At 31.6% G+C, this 18385-nt stretch overlaps 1 protein-coding gene across 2 annotated transcripts in view; it reads right to left on the minus strand.

Moving 5' to 3' along the window:
- Window positions 1-18385, minus strand: part of NIPBL (NIPBL cohesin loading factor) — a 180651-nt gene that overhangs the window by 75092 nt on the left and 87174 nt on the right. For both annotated transcript variants that reach the window (XM_079145735.1, XM_079145736.1), the window contains exons 7-10: window positions 15271-15431; window positions 14423-14519; window positions 11090-11716; window positions 2828-4453 (exon numbers count right to left, since the gene is read on the minus strand). In XM_079145735.1, the coding sequence (XP_079001861.1) occupies window positions 2828-4453; window positions 11090-11716; window positions 14423-14519; window positions 15271-15431 (2511 nt within the window). The remainder of the gene's footprint in view (window positions 1-2827; window positions 4454-11089; window positions 11717-14422; window positions 14520-15270; window positions 15432-18385) is intronic.

Raw genomic sequence — 18385 nt, forward strand, 5'->3', positions numbered from 1 at the left:
TTTTTTACTATGTACTAGGGATATAAACATATCACCATATCACCACAATAATCAAGTCAAATGTTAAAGTACTTTATATCTAATATGCTCACAAAAGGATGACAATAAATTAGAAGTCATAAATCTATACCCCTACCACACATTCAAAATTTATCAGCTTAAAGTATATTCAAGGAATTTCAAATTACCCTGAAGAATGAATATTTAACAAATGAACATCAAGTAAAATACTTAAGGACTGAATTTTATGGTTCTTTCAAGAAAGGGAAACCTACTCAGAATTTTGGCCCTAGGAATCAACCATAAAAATACCCAGTAATATGCAGACTAAAAAAACACCAATTCATTGGCAAAGATAATCCCAAGTAAATGGGATTTACTACAAAGGGTCATCAATCCACAACTGTGCTTTCATATACAATAAAAAATCCCCCATCATTTAACTCTTGTGATTGCTAACACAGTAGCAGAGATCTAAAATAAAACACAAATTATAACATTACTTAAAAATAATACATATCCTAAGACATAAAGCCAAAGTCATTTAAGCTGGCATCATGAAATAAACCTAAGAACTGAAATAATATTGTTTATGAAAAGCTCTCTGTTATAATTGTACATAAATTAATATCTGTGTATATACACATGAAATGCACATGCACACATACGCACACCACTTTAACAGGCAGACACCTAATCTAAATACTAACATGAGATATCAGGTATATACATTTGCATTAAAACTACACTTATAAAAAACACATATCAGCACTAAAAAAAGAAATTTTCATAGGTAACAGAATTATAAGTGAAAAAATCAAGAGAAATAATATAGTCTACTAATTAGGAGATATATTAATTTTTTTAGGTTTTTAAAGCATTTGTAAATGACTTTGTTAGAATAGAGCTTAGAAAGCAAGGCTAGTGTAAGCTGACAGAGGGCAGGGAGAGAAAAATCGTCCAGATCAAGGAAACAAGAGGGTACCACTTTCCATCTTTCAACTGACTTTTCTAAAATTATGTAACTATACTTCTAAATATGAGCTATCCCTAAGCTTTCACTGAAAAATGTAAATAAAAATGTAATTATGGTGTTAGCTCCCACATCCTATAACCTCTTTTATATTAATAAGTAATTCTGGAAAGACACATTCAAGTTAAATAATAAAGACTGCTTATGAATTTTGTAAGTTTGATTGCTGTGATTTAAAAATTATAAGATTCACTAAGATGGTACAAATACTAGTTATTCAGAAGACCATTTTTTTTTTCATTTTTGAAAGAATTCACAGGGAAAAAGTTCATGTTTGATAAGGACCAAGTAAAAATAAAAAGATTAGCTAGAAGTCACTTCTTTGAATAAAGAATTCTTTATAATACAATGTTTTCAGAGAGTTTTTGGTAGACAAGGTACAACAGCATGCTATAAAAACAATAATCATTATATTATGTATCTGCTATGGTGATAGACAATGCCATTTTTCTATGGTGATGTCAATATTTTCTATTTGTGCTGAATACAGTCATCGGTAGCCACATGAGACTACTGAAGAAGTGAATTTTTCAAGTTAATTTAAATTAATTTCAATTGACCAGCCAAAAGAGGCTATGGCTACCATACTAGACAGTGTAAATCTAGATTTCATAAATTTATTTATAAGTAAGTACAAGTTCTTAGTGAAACTCATGCAATGAGAATTTAAAAGAAGCTTTCAGTTAAAACTATATCTCAATTTGCTTAAATTATTAGCCTGCATGAACTAAGTAGGTCTTGCCACATAGCATCTTAAGATAAATCCCCATATTTTAAACATGAGTACAGAAAGGAACACAAAATTATATTTACTGTACAAACTTCCATTATATTCTCAGCACTTACAATTCTGTCCCCACCCCAAAAATAACTATTCAAGTAACCAGAAAATTTAACTCAAGAGTCATGCAAAAATAACACCAACCCTACACCTCAACAAACTTAACAATTTAACCCAACTTATGAGGTATATATCATTTTTTATTACCTTTGCATAAAAAAGAGGAAAATTGTCCTTTTTGTTGCTGCTGCAGCAGTACTGGAAAATCACTGAACTACATCCCCAGACCTTTTTTAAATTTTATTTTGAGACAGGGTCTTGTTAAGTTGCCCAGGTTGGTCTCAAACTTGTGACCTTCCTGCCTCAGTCTCCCAAGTAGCTGGTTACAAGCAAGCATCATTATGTCCAGCTAAAACTATTTTTAAAATATAAAACGTATTTAACTAACTGTCTCCCTGGAAAAAACCCTTTTATAATTTTATAAACTATGCAATTTCAAACTATTCACTATAATTAAATTAGAGATAAGTCCATAAGAAAATAGTGTAAGACACTTCATTTTCTTAAAATAATTTGTATTAGTTCTTATACACCACATAGCTTTACTGTGAGATACTAGATAGTAAAATTCAACTTATTCCCTCATTGTAAACTAGAGTATCTCTACAGTCAAAGGAACTTTCTGGAGAGTTAAACATCTATCCCAATACATCAGTCATTGGATTAAGAAGCAACTTTCAGAAACATCTGAAATGAACATTGAAAGAACTTATCTCTAAAAGCAAATAGAAATAATATTCATTACTATCAGAATAGTTCATGTAGGGGTGGAAGAAGAAAAAAATTCACTAACTTTTTATCTGTATTACTGAAACAGTTTACTGTTGTTTTATATAAATGTTCTATCTTCATGTAGTAGGGCTTTAATTTTTACAGATTTTCATCGTTTTATACTTAGTAATCTTAAACCATAAAGTTGATTAGAATACAAATGACATCAGAAGTATTCTTACCTTTGTTTGACTTTGATGGCTTATTCTTCATAGACTTAAGGGAACTTCTTGATTTATCCTCTCTATCTTTAATTAGTTTCTGAACATCATCCAGAGACAGTTTCTGCAGAACCACCACAGGCTTAGCTCCTTTATTAAGATCTTCAACTAATCCCATTTTTTCTACTTTGTCTTTCTGCTCGCTTTTCAAGTCCATTTTCTTTGTCTCCTGAGTAATATTGCCATCTTTATCCCTCTTGATTTTTGGAATGACAAAATTTTTCAATGCACCAGACCTGCCCCCCAACAAATAACTTGGAAATTCTGCCTTATTGTCAGGGTGCGCTTTATTACCATCTACTTTACTCCTGTTACCTTCTGTCCTTTTGTCATCTTTACTATTTGGTGATTTAAAACCAGGTTTATCAGGTCTTGATTTATTAGAATCTCCTTGTTTAACACGAGGACTGTCAGGTCTTGATTTTTGTTCCCCAGAAGATGGTCTTTCCCTTGAATCTCCTGATTCATGTCTGTGTTTTCTTTCTAATTTATCAGTTTTTGAACCATCAGTTTTAATGCCATGTTCATTTCTACTAGAAGATCTTAATGTTTCTGGTCTTCGAATCCTAGACTGATCCCCCCGATGTCGCTCTGACTCACTCCTGTCATCTGATTTTTGTTTACTATCATGGTCACGTCTTAGTGACTCAGAAATTGATCGCCCATCAGGTCTCTGCTTTAAGGCTTCAGCTCTTTCTGATTTTACCCGAGGTGAATCAGATTTAATATCCTGCTTATGTTTAGACACGTCAGGTTTTTTCTCTGCTGATGGCTTTCCAGAATCCCTCCTATTTTCATGTCTGTGTTTTGGTGTTTCAGGCCGGCCTTCATTTTTTTGCTTTGGAGTTTCAGGCCGGCCCTCACCTTTCTGCTTTGGAGTTTCAGGCCGTCCCTCACCCTTCTGTTTTGGGGTTTCAGGACGCCCATCACTCTTTTGTTTTGGAGTTTCAGGTCGGCTTTCACCCTTTTGCTTTGGGGTTTCAGGTCTTGATTTTGTTGTTTCTGACCTGCCATTGTTTTGTTTGTTGTCATTTGGTTTTGTGTCAGAGAGTCTACTTTCATTCTGTTTAGGCTCAACTATGGTGCTCTCATTTTGTTTAGGTTCGGTAGTTCTGCTCTCATTCTGTTTAAGCTCTTCTGTTTGGGTCTCAATTTTAGTTTCTAACTTACTTTCACTTGATTTCGTCTCCACCAATCGGTTTTCATTTGGTTTAGATTCTGATAACCTACTTTCATTCTGTTTCATTTCACTTTTAGAAAACTCAGGATCAGACTTTTTTTTAGGTGTCTCAGGATGGTTTTCTGGTGTAGATTTAAGATTTCCAATAACATCTTCCTGAAGAACAGAAACAGGTGCATCATTACATTGTTTGATTTCTTCAGGCTTTTTTATGGAGTCTGAATCCTGAGTTATAGAAGCCTGAGAGTCCACTCTTCCTGCCTGATGAAGATCAATGCTAACCATTAATGCTGGCCTTGACCCATTTCCCGTAGAACCCGTCTCCTGAGAAGCTGGTCTATTACCTCCTGTAGCACCCCCAGCCTCCTGTGGGTAAGAATCTTGTTTCCTTTTTTTCAAAGGCTTATCTGAAATTTAAAGATAAATATTCAATATCAGTAATAGACATATTCTTATCCTATTAAAAAGCTATGGACTTTGACTATCTAAATTCATATTTTTTTTAAAAAAGTATAGAGAATGCAAAAGTAAATATGAATACATAAAATAGGAACCATGAATGACATAATACTTTTTAAACAAAGGTTTGAGGGACTCTTCATGCTTGCTGAACCTCAAGAAATATTGACTATCATTAAAAGAAGTATAATTTTAAAGTACATAAGTACAAAGATATAAAAGGAACAGAATTTATAATATATCAAATACAAATACATACTTATGTTTATGTATGTTAAATATAAACCAGATTCTTTATATAAGAAAAAAAGACAACCAGTTATAAAGCATACATTCTTACTTAAGGAAATTTTAACTGTTAACAACAAATGGTTAAGAACCTCAAATCTGTCAACATACCAAACAGGATATATAAGTTTTTTTATATGTAAGTATGGAAAAGAATAAAACAAGAAAATATGAATCACATCAATGAAAAAAGGTTAATGAAGAAAAAAATTAAAAATTAATAATCTGTCATTAACTTCTAATCCAGAGTTCAAAGTTTTCAAGTTGCTAACAATGCAGGTGAAGTTCAAAAGCTAACACGTAGTGTTAGAAGTAAATTTAGAATAAGGAAGCAACATAAACCATAGGTATCAACTGAAGCACATAAGAACTTTCAAGATAAATTCTGTCTTAAGCAACTTTGAGTGACAAAAATGCTTTTGATTTCAACAAAAATTTCTATGGGTATATATACTGACCTCAGAAAGAAATAATTGGAGTATTTTAAAATGTAAGGACAAACATAACATAATCACAAATCCACCACACCAATAAAGTGTTAAGGTATTTTTTAATGGTTATATATTTCTGTAAAGAATTGTAATTCTGACTCCAGATTGCTAGGTCATTCTCCATAAATTGAGTAATCTAGTTAGTCCTTAAGAATAGTAGTTACATTTTAGTACCTTAAGGTTTTTGTCTACTTTACTTGCTGAACTGCTTGACTATGTTTTAAAAGTTATTTTCAGTATTTTAAATAAAGGAATGTCTAGATTCTTTTATGATATTCACTAATGTGATATATCATTTAAGGAAAGAGTATCACCAAGTTAAAAGTCAAACCCAAAAGTGAAAAGCAGACCCTTATCATTAGGAAACAAAGTTCAAAAAAAAAAACAAAATTAATGATAAATGATTCTTTAATACAACAAAGTCCCACTGTTTTGTTCTCAAAATGAGAAGTAGCAGTTCAACCTAATTTAAAATCTAATCAAATGTAATTTAAAATTTACTTTGGGACTGGAGATGTGGTTCAGTGGTAGGGTGCTTTCTTAGAATGAAGAAGGACCTGAGTTTGATTGATCCCCAGCACTACCAAAAAAAAGAAAACAATTTACTTTGGATATTTGTTAGTTATTTTGCCCATTCCTTCAGTCATATAGAAGTCAAAACTACCGTCAAACATGCTTCATTTCCAAAACAACTAATAATAACAACAATAATAAAGTATGTTATCATTAGATTAGTTTCTCAAATTACAACATGGTGAGAATTTATATAAAGTTTCCTGCATCAATACTTAGGAAAAACACTCAGAATATTAAATATATGTTTATAGAATCCTTTTTAAATGTTGTCATACAAAATATTTTTTTTTAATCTTGCCACAGGATACCAGATAATTACTTGCTTATAAACAGAATGCTTTATCACCTTATACTTTTATCTGAAACTTTATGACAAGAACCCAGAAATTCACATAGTATAACCTAAGGTTTTTATTTTTATGTAATATGCTTTGTGAAAGTCACTGAAATGATAACCTAAGCATATTTAAGAACTACAATGCTACTGGTTTCAGGCATCTGAAGATTTCTGCAAAGAAATATGTGGCATATTCTTTTATTACTATAAGTGATTTTTTTTTTTTTTGAGGAAAATATTTAAAATAGCTCAGAAGCCTAGTTTTATTATTATTTTATTTTTGGTACTAGGGACTGAACCAAAGGGCACTTAACCACAGAGCTACTTTCCCAGTCCTTTTTAATTTTTATTTTGAGACAGGGTCTCATTTAGTTGCTTAGGGCCTTGCTAAATTGCTGAGGCTGGAGATCTTCCTGCCTCAGTTCCTCAATATGCACAGATTATAGGCATGTACCACCATGCCTGGCAGAGATTGACTTTTAAGTGATCAAAATATTTCAGTTTAACTTCATTAACTTCATTCCAATTTATCTTTTGCCATTAAAATGAAAATTGGGCAAATAAGTCAATTTCCAAGAAATTATCATGTTCAATCTATCTTATACTATAAATCATATGATTACTTGAATGAAAAGATACAAAAGCATCTGCACATAAGTGCATTAATATTAAGGAAGATCATAAATTTTTTTCCTACTGTACGTAAGATGTCCCTAAATACAAAGTTCTAATGTTTTAACTACTGAAAAATACTTCACCTTTTCTGTAAAACCCAGGGAAGTTTCGTTATTTTGTTTTAGGGATTTTGGATATATTAAAAGAACTAATTTTCTGATTTACTTGGTATGGTTCAGTAGAATTTATTCCTGTGAATTTACTCACTATGAATTTATTCCACACTCTACATAAGACACTTCTGTCTGCTCACTTTCATAATATCTGCATTATATCATGACCATCACCTAAAGATGGAAAGCCATCTCTGTGAAGAATAATTTTAGTATCTGAGACACTGATTACCTTCAAGCCCTCTTCAGCATCAGGAAACTTAAAATTATCTATCAGAATTCATATACTCCTAAAGAAAATGCAAACAAAAGTATACCATAATTTCAAAACCACAATAATTGCCATCCAGATGCTGATATTTTGAAAAGAAGATCCACCCCTACAGAAATTCTGAACTCAATTATGCTTATAAGAAATAAACTATCACTTAAAGACACTACCTGTGATAAGTGAAAGCACAATAATCCTATGCACAATAGCCAGTTTTAAGAGAAATGAAAACATCCCATACCTAAAACGCAGCATAGTCTGAGTGAATTATCCTATTCTTGTCCAAAATCTCAATCTCTTTATCCAACTGACAGTAGAAAATACAGGATGTGAACCCCTATTCAAAATGCTTGAAATTTCAGGTTTTCAGATTTTTTAATATTTGTGTAGATTTACCAATTGAACATCCCTTATCTGAAATACTGAAATTTCAAATCCTCTGAAATCTGAAACTTAACTCGGTAAGTTTTGGATTTCAGAGCATTTTTGGATTTTTGGATTAGGGATTCTTGATCTGTAATTTACTTCTATAGGTTATAGTGCAAGAGTATTATATTATAAAAATATTAGTGAAGCTACGCCATTCCTTATACTTGCTAACATGGAAAGTGGACCTTGGGAAAAGATGCAATAGGCAAAGATGAACAAAGGAACTCCCTCTTTGACAAAAGAAAGCAGGAATTTTCAGCACATGAAGAAGATATTAAAGTCTATGACAGGTCATCCCAGAAGCAAAGATAATTAGCTCTTTAAAATTAATTTATATAATCACAGATGTTAATAGTATGAGCAAAAAGACTGATAAAAATGCCCTTTTAGAATATTATAACATAGTAGACTACAGGATTACTGTATCAATGTATATATAGAACTGTCCAAAGAAGGAAGAAAAGGCCAAAGGGACAGAAATTTCTAACAGCCAGAAAAGTGTCTCCTAAGTGTGGAACTAGGGTATATTAGGTTCCACTACAGTCTAGGTAAAACATGTAAGACTATTCTATTAACCTTTTTGAATTCCAAAATTATCAGCTATGTTTGCCGAACTTTTTTTTTTTAAAGTACTGGTGACTGAACTTACGGCTTTGCTCATGCTAGGCAAGTACCCTACCTTTGAGCTACATTCCCAGTCCTTTCTACTTTATTATGAGACAGGGTATCGCTAAATTGCCCAGAGTAGCCTTAAACTTGTGATCCTCCTACCTCAGTCTCCTGAGTAGCTGGGATTATAGGAATGAACTACTGAGGCAAGGAGCTAAGGCTAAACTTTATGATCTTATTTATAAGATATAGTGTTTTGATTTCTGATTGCTAGAAGGAATATTTCTCATAGCATATAATATTGAATAATATTGACAAACTCAGATCCAAGAGCAGAGCTCTCAGTAAAACTATATAGGTAAATAGTCTTGTTTACTTACTTCTCATCACCTCTAATACGACAAATATTTGTAAAAAGTTCTTAGTGCCATGTACACTAAATACATTAAAAGTCAATTTGGAATTCAGTCCTAAAAACTAAAAATAATGATAAACTAATGATGAATTAATTTCAAGGAAGTATTTCATTTCTCAAACACTGTCTATAAAACTACTACTTCATCAGAACTTCACTTTTATTTATGACCTCACCTAAAACCTTGCAGCAACACACACATATAAACCTTTAACCTTTCCAAAATCATAAGGTAATTTCTTATTTAAAAACAAAACAAAACAAAACACTATTCTTTTACACAATGCAGAAACTGAATGCAAAACGATCAGGTTTAAATCAAAGGTTAGATTCCAGAAGTTTTCAAACAAATCTATAAAATAGAAATGTGGTTTTCAGAAAACAACTTAATATTAAGTTGTTAATATTAAGTCAGCAAAACCTATTTAAATCCTTATAGCAACAGAAAACTATATCCTCACCAAAATTGTAAACACAACTGTTTGTTAAGCTTTTCAGTTACCTTTCTTATGGCCACATAATCAGATTACAGAGAAAACTGTTTAGGTAAGTGAGAGTAAAATATACAATATAACTTTTTATAAGAACAGTATATTTTGTTGATTTTTAAAATTCTCCAAGTTAGTAGCATAAAATAAGTTTGCTAATATGCAAACACAACTATTTAATATCTTTACTTTTGATCCACTTCTAAAAGTAAACATTATATTTGCAAAAAATGTGATACAGGGGCTGGGGTTGTGGCTCAGTGGTAGAGCACTTGCCTAGCATGTGTGAGGCACTGGGTTTGGTCCTCAGCACCCCCTAAAATAAATGAATGAAATAAAAGTTCATCGACATCTAAAAGGAAAAAAATGTGATAGAATAAAAGTTCAGGAAAAATTTTTTAAAATTTCACCATTTCTTTTTTGGTTCTATCAACAACTACTAAAAAAATCATTTAAAAATTATTCTCCTTTTTAAGAAACCAATTTCTCATAACATTAAATTTCATGCAGGAATTCAGTTCTCCATGTAACTTATATTTCTGGGTCAGACAATCACAATTGTGCATGTTTCTGGCAAAAATGACTATCATAGGATTCTGGAACTTGGGGTAGTTTAATATCATCAAGAGAAGCAGAGTAATTTGCTCCCTTCATTTGACATGCATATACTTTTACAAGAGGTTAGAGAAGGAGATACACTTTGGAATCTATATAATTATTTATTTCCTGAGCCTAATATTAAAAAGAAAGAGAAAAGGAACCAGCAACATTATATTTCACCCTTAACATCAAAGATTTATGTAAAAGTTAAAAAAACCCAAAATCCTAGTTCCCTAGCCAATAATATACTTTCCAGCAGTCTCTGTACTGCACTTATTTATGATTTACACACTTTGCAAACATTGTATTATGTCTAAATACAGTCTATAGTTTCAATAATGCTAAAAAAGTCATTATGACAGGTGATATAATATGAATCTTAAGCAGAAACATAATTATTTAGTCACACAATGAAAAAAAATCACATAAAAATGAGCTCTACTCAACATCAAGTTATGTTCTGTAAATACCAAGGAATAAAATTTTAGAATAGTTTATCAATCTAGAATGCTTTAATCACAGAATTAAATTACAAAGCATACTTTAGGTTTGGATTATCAAATGTGTGTATGCATTTGCAAAAGCAGCAAATTCATAAATTATATTACTAATTTTAATCACTGACTCATCAGTCTTTCTTAAATCATACCAAATATTTAAGAACATACTAGGGACTTACTTTTGTTTGATTATAATTTGATTACTAAGCATCAAGAAAGCCTATAACTCATAGAAGAGGTATATATTCAAACTGCATCTTAATATACCAGTCAGATGAAAAGGGAACAAAAACTGTAATCATCATAGAAAGATTCTTGCTTAAAGTTTTCTATGAACCAAAATCTTTTCTGTAATTTGCTCATTACAAAAAACATACATCAAGATAAACTTATTAACCTAGTGAAATACTGATCTACTTAATAAGCAAACAGATAAATGTTCCTTAAATATACTTGCTTTAAAATAATTCTACAGTATTTAAACTTGTTTGGTGGGGGGAGAAAGTTGAAGATGTATGAGTATACTAACATTGTGGAAAATGCATGTGATATAAAAATTGTAATGTTCATTTTAGTAGAAAAACACAAATAAGTAAAATCATAGTGCATAACAGATGACAGATCCATAGTAGAGAAATATCGAATCTGAGAGAGTTGTTTTGGATAAAAAATGAAATTAAGAGTTTAGCTTCTGAGGTGTAAGAATTAGTAAAAAACATAATTGAGAAAAAACATAAAGAATTAATTGTGCATCTGCCCAGAAGTTGAAGTGACGTAATGGGATTATCTTACCTTTATCTTGAACTTCTTTTGAAAAGCGCTCCCTTTCAATAGCCGATTCCCTCTCTATTCGTTCAATTTCGGCCAATGCATCCAATTCCACTTCATCATAAATAGGTCCCTGTTGTGATACCTGTTGCTGATTCTGTACCACAGAAGTCTGGGGTTGTTTTGTAGCAACTGAAGTGTTCTGTTGTAAAACAGGCACTTGATTTGCTGGAAGGAATGCTGTTTGTTCTTGCTGTGACAAACACTGAGCAGCGTTTAGTGGGCGGTTTACATCCTGTGGAGTAATGGGTGTTTTTGAAGTCTGTCCTGGGTACTGCACATTAAAAGGAATATCATTTTCTGAAACATTGCTATTTTCCATACCAGAAAGCATATCCTCTTGCTGGTCCATGTCTGAAGACCTAACACGAGAAAGTCTTAATGTAAGTTTAGTAGAGTCCTTGGATGGAGAACTAATTATATCATACATTGCAGCTTTCTCACTCTGGTCTTTTTCATCCTTGCCTAATTTCATTTTCTTTTGTTTCTTTTGTTTTCTTTCTGGAGAATCTAACAAGATGTCTGGTGGAACATCCCGAGGTGATGAACAGGGTAGAGGCTGAGATTGTAGAATTAAAGGTGGTCTTGATCCTAGAAAAACAATTCAACAGAAATAAATAGTTGTGCTCATTTTGTATTTTCTTATAGTATGATAGAAATACTTTAAAAGTGATAATATAGTAAAAATAGAACAGATATTAAGAAATTATCTAATCCCAGCAATTCTGTCAGAACTGAACAAGATGTTTTATGTATCGATTCACTTAATTTTTAAAATATTCTTGAGAATTATCATTGTTACTACTTTGCTAAAAAGGAACACAAAGCTTATACAGGTTAACAAATTTGTCTGAAGTTTTATAGTTAGCAAAACATGAAAATTTAGAACTAGATTTGCCTAAGTCAAAATTGCAACACACCATTATGCCTTCCTATTTACAGAAGTTTATGTGGTAAATCATACATACTCTAGAACAAACTTGAATATCCAACCACTTAAAAATCAAATTGGAATAACTGCCAATCCACTCATTCTTCAAAAAGTTGTAAAAATAACTTCATAAGTGGAAGTTAAGGTTTCTGATGAATGATATATTTATGAGATTTGTCCTAAAATTAACTGTTTTCCTTTAAAGATTTCTCTCCATTCATTCTTCCTCAAATATCAAAAGAGTGATTATCCAGTTCAACCATTTATCCACCCGCTCTCTGCCAATAAGAAGTCTAAATAACTTCTTATACTGACAACATCTGATGATAAGTATTTAACTTTGATGGCTAACCTACAAATAGTGTTACTCTTGAAGTTGTTTTCTCTTGAAGAAGTTGGGTTTTTAATCCCCGAAAATACATTATTATAAGATTAAAATGGCGCATAAAGGCAGAACTTTCACCACATGAAGAATATACCTGATAAAATAGTTGGAATACTATCTGTGAATAAAATCTTTACCACATGAGGCAGGCTAGTCCATGTTTTAGATGGCTATAATTAGACATTCTCACGTACTATAAAAATATTAGTTATCTTGCATATATTAAGTAGATATGCTAATTTTAAAATGTGAAGTATTCTTTTCCAACAAAATCTAATAAGTAAAATTGCCTGTCTATAATTGAATCTGTCATAAACAGATGAACATTCAAGGTTCTTTGGGAATTCAATGATAAAGTCATAGAAAAAAATATTAACTAATGGCTTAAAGAAATTATGGAAGGGTCCATGAAGGATCACCACTATTTTTTTTTTTTTTTTGGTTCCAGGGATTGAACCCAGGGGCACTTAACCACCAAGCAACATCCCTAACCCTTTTTTTATTTTATTTAGAGACAGAGTCTCGCTGAGTTGCTTAGGACCTTGCTAATTTGCTGAGGCTGGCTTTGAATTCTGGATCTTCTTGCCTCAGCCTCCAGAGCCACTGGGACTACAGGCATGCACCACTTCACCTGGCTCAAAGATCAACACTTAATTTCCACCTGGAAGAACAAATAGGATTTCAATAAGCAGAGGTGAAAGCAGATGTGAGAGATTTAGAAGAGTAACAGAACAGGATATATTTAGTATACAAAGAATTACGATGATTTCAAATTTTAAGTCAAGATGATGCAGGACTGGAATAATATTGAGAGATGAGAGTAGCAGAAAAAACAATAATTTTGAAAATGAATTTGAAATATAGTAGGTATAAGAATGTTTTGCCTGGAAGTTAAACATTATAACTTGGGAGATAAGACTAGAGCCAAAGATTGACTTAGGAGTCCTGTTCTCAAAAGCAATCAATGCTGTCATCAAAACTGAGTAAAAGATAGCTGGGCATGGTGGCACACACCTGTAATCCTAGCAACCAGGGAGGAAGAGGCAGGAGGATCACAAGTTTGAGGTGAGCCTCAGTACCTCAGTGAGACCCTGTCTCAAAATAAAAAATAAAGAGGTGGGGGTTGTAGCTCACTGGTGCAGTGCTTGCCTTGCACGTTAAGTTTGATCCTCAGTACCACATAAAAATAAATGAAAATAATAAAGGTATTGTGTCCATCTACAACTAAAAGGGTAAAATTAAAAATAAAAATAAATAGGGCTGGGGGTGTGGTTCAGTGGTAAAGTATCTCTGGGTTCAATTCCCAGTACAAAACAACAATACCTGAGTAAAAGAGTCAAGGAAAAAAACCACAATGGTAGTTAAATAAGTCAATGGTAGTTAAATAAGTCAATGCCAGAAATTTTGAGAAATGAGAGTATGGAAAAAAGCTTAAAAAGAAAAGAGAAAAAAGAGGAGGAGAAGGAAGAGAAAAAAGAAAAAGGAGGAGAAAAACATCAATGAAAAGACTAGGAGAAAAGCAGGTGAGAAGTATGAAATAAGGCTTTTTTAGAGTTGAGAGTGATGAGGACTAATCAAACATTTCAAATGTTTAAGAGAGATTAAGAAGTTGTGGCTTGAAAAGACCACTGGATTTGTTATTGAGAATGATAATGGATATACTGGAGAATGATATCAAAGATTTAACTGGGATTTAAAGAATAAGGTTGATGAATAAATAAAAAAACAGAGACAGATTTAAATCTTTTTTTTTTTTTTTGGCACTGGGGATTGAACCCAGGGCCTTGTGCTTGCGAGGCAAACACTCTACCAACCGAGCTATATCCCCAGCCCGATTTAAATCTTAATTGTAGATTTAAATGCTTAAGTGTAGGTTTACTTTTTCTTCTTTAGCTAAAAACAAGAGTACCATCAGGTATCTGTAAGTTTTGAGTTTACTCAACTTGAAATATGCTGAAGGAAATTTTAGTTAAAATAATACCTTTAGGGGTTCCATCACTTCCAGCAGGGGAGCACACTGGCTGTGGAGACCTTAAAGGAAAAGGTGCAGCATTCCTCATTGTTGAAGAATCTCCATCCTAAGAACAAAGTATAAAATCTGTATTTTACATGCTAGGAGAGGTTTTAGGCACATCTTAGAAAACTAATAAAAGACATGAATTAATGATAGATAAAGTGCTGGAATTCAATAGCGTAATAATTCTGCACTTTCCTATTTTCTTCCTCATGTATCTTAAAGAACTGAAATTGTATCCCAAACAATCAGCAGTCTAAGCATGGCAATGAACAGGAAAACTGGTGTTACTCATATGCTCCATTTTGGTTTGCTATTTTCTACAAAAGCAGCTGTGAATACCCTATGAGACTGTAAATGTGTTCAGGGCAGAGATCATTGTCATCTGTTATCCTTAACTATATATAGCTTCATAAAAATATTGCCAAATCCATAATAAAGCAAATATTTAATGTACCAAGTATTTTAATAATACCAAGGCAATATTAAATTTCAGGGGAAAAAAACAACTTTGTACTGAGAAGAGGAGCCAGGTGTTAATAAATAAAAATGCTATTTAAAGATACTATATTTAAAGATATATTATTTAAAGATACTATTTTGGTATAAGCAGTATGAAATTAAAAAGAAATTTAACCTTGCTCTAGACTATAACTCTGGGTACAGGAACCATGTTGTCTACAGTTAGACTCTTAGTACCTAGCATAATTCTTGATAAATAGGTATCCTTTAAATTGTGGAATGAAAAATGCTAGGTTATGTGACAAACACTAGAACTATTTTATTTCCTTAAGGATAACTAACATATTACATACGTCACTACTTAGCCTGTGCACCATGTGTAGGTAGTCATCACTTGAGCCGTGTCTAGGATTATCAGCATGATGATTAGCTGAATTGCCAGATAACGGACCAGAAACTTTATTATCATGTATGTTTCTCAAACCACCTGCAACAATGGGACTTGATACTGATGCTGGAATAAGAATAAAAACAGGTTTATAAAAATAAACTTAAAATTCTTAGCTTAAAAACTGTTCACAAAAAATATTTCAAGCATGCAGAAATTAGAGAATAATATAATGAACACGCATGTACTGACTACTCAATTTGAGATATCATTCAGATCTATTTTTGAAAAGAAGTAAAATATTACAGATGTGGTTGTAGCCTCTATTTCTGCATTCCTTTCCTCTATTCCCTTCCCCTTATTTCCTAGAAGTAACTATTTTGACTGAAGAGTTCACTCTACCTATGCATATCTTTATACTTTCATTGCAAATGAATATATTCTTAAATAATGCACAGCATTTTTTACATATAACATTATAAATGATACATTTATTTTCATCATACTCAACAAAAGTAACAATATGTATTTCTTTCCATACCTGTACTATTATAATACATCTTGATTCCTGTGAGGCAGCTTCTATGACTTGCCTCTTTAATATTATCCTATTCTTTTTTATTTAAAAATTTTTTAAATTGTAGATGCACACAATACCTTTATTTTTAAATTTATTTTTATGTGGTGCTGAAGATTGAATCCAGTGGCTCACATATGGTAGGCAAGAGCTCTGCCACTGGGTTACAGTCCCAGTTCAATATTATCCTATTCTTGAGCTTTTATTCTTTTATATGAATTTTTAGAGGTAGCTTAAGTTTCAGAATAACTCTGTTTTGGTATTTTTAGTAATACTCTATTGAATTTATAGATTTGGGGGAAAATAATCTTTAACCTACCTAATGAGTCTTTCCATCCATAAAGATGTTATAACTCTCCACTTTCTTAAGTCTTCCTTTATCTTTTTAGTAAGTTTTAAAATTTTCTCCACAAAGGTCTTATACATCTTTCATCAAATTTATTCCCAGGTATCGTGTTTTCAAAGTATTTATGATATTTTAAAAAATTCATACTTAAAATTCTAGAACAATTTTGTTTGAAATAATACAGGAATCCAACTAATATTTCAAAATGCCTAGACATTCACCAACATCATTTATTAAATATTCCATTCTTACTGATTTAAACATGTCATCTTTAGAATTACAGAATTTAAAATTTCATCATTTTCCAATGACCAGTGCAAAAACTGATGAAATAAGAATCACTGGATGCTAAACCCTTTGGGTTAAAGATTCAAAGAAAACAGGATATTTGCATAATTGTAAAGTGTATTAGTCTACACATTACGTAGAAATTGCAAAAGAAAAAATATGTACTATAAATACACAGTGAAGAGATCAGAAGGTCATTACCTAAATGTCACTAATAATTGGACCACTTTGCATTATATGCTTTCTCATATGATGCAACATAAAGTACCCATTACCTATATAATAATCTTGCCAAGAATATGTAATTGAAAATGAATACAACCTTTAAAGCAAACTTCCCATTGACAGGAAATATAGGGAATATGTGAACAAATTAAACCACACTATGACACTATGAAGTCCAGTATATGAGATATTCTCTAAAAGGAGAGGTACAGGCTTTTCACAAAAAATTATTAGAAGGGAAAAATAGTATAGAACTATTTTAGATTCAAAGAGCCAAAAGAGATACAAAAACCAAATATAATGTGTGAGAAATTAGATTAGATCAAACTTTGAGAAGAAGAAAAAAAGTATGTATCTGTACACACATGTTAAAGACATTTAGGAGAACTGGTGAAAATGAATGTAGACTGGATATTAGATGATACTGTAGAACTATTCTTAAATTTTTTCAGTGGTAAATTCTTATACTTGGTGTTTTTGTAGAGAAAATCTCTTCTTGGCAGATATATTTAAGGACAAAGTGTCATGATGCTCATTGGTGAAGGGATTCATGGTGCATGAGCAAACCCTGCTGCATGCTTAAATTTTTTGTAAAGTTAAAAAAAATGTTTCTAATGTTATCTCTTTCACAAGTTAAACTGCCCTATTTTTAAAATTCTTTTGTCCTACTGACTTACAGATTTATTCATTGCCAGACTAATTTTTTAAAAATTTAGAATAACTTTAATATATGAGTGGGATCGATTTCAAGTAACATTTTAAGTTCCTCAAGGATCTGAAAATTTCAAGAAATGACTCATTACTCAATAGGTCTTAAATTATATATATTTCTCTTTTGAAAAAGATGAATTTATTTTGCTAAAATAAACAATAGTACTTTAAAGTAAAAATTGATGCTCTTTCTACACACTGATGTATTTACATTTACAAGAGAACAAATGTGCCCTTTTGACATGTCTTCTGATCAATTACATTAAAAATGTTCTTCATACCTTTGTGTGCCAATATTTGATAAATATTAAGAATCTACATATATATAATACACACCCACATTGTTTAGCACTCAATCTAAATTCAGTAATTGTGTATATTCCAAAAGTGATTTGTCTTCCAGTTTCTCCTTGAGTTAGTGTATAAAATGGGCTCAACCTAATATTTCATTATCTGTTTTTGGGAAACTGGAAGGTAAATCACATGTTTTGGAAACTGGAAGCTGATTGTTTTGATAATTCAGGGTAAAAGTTTATAAGTTAAAAAGTTTATAGATGAAATAAGTTTTGATTCTGGGTACAATGGAAAATAAGAACACACATACTGGAAGTAATGAATGACAGCAAACGTTTAAAACTTGGTATTCGTCATTTAGTACAAAAACATTTTCTGATTTTTAAACATCTTCTAAGAAAGTACAAAAAATTTATACTAATAAATCATTTAGCAGTCATGAAATGCAAATAAAGGCAATAGAACATTATAATATCAACATTATGATATTGAGAGCTAATAACAGATTGAGAACTGATAATCTAATACAGAAATTTCTGCATCTAAAATCATTAATTTTCCTCTATGATAGGATAAACACTTACAGAAAGTTATTCACAATATATACTTTACCAATTAAATCTGATTGTTCTTTGGCTT

This window comes from Sciurus vulgaris, assembly GCF_902686455.1.
Source record: "Sciurus vulgaris genome assembly, chromosome: 6".
Taxonomy (NCBI): Eukaryota; Metazoa; Chordata; class Mammalia; order Rodentia; family Sciuridae; genus Sciurus; species Sciurus vulgaris.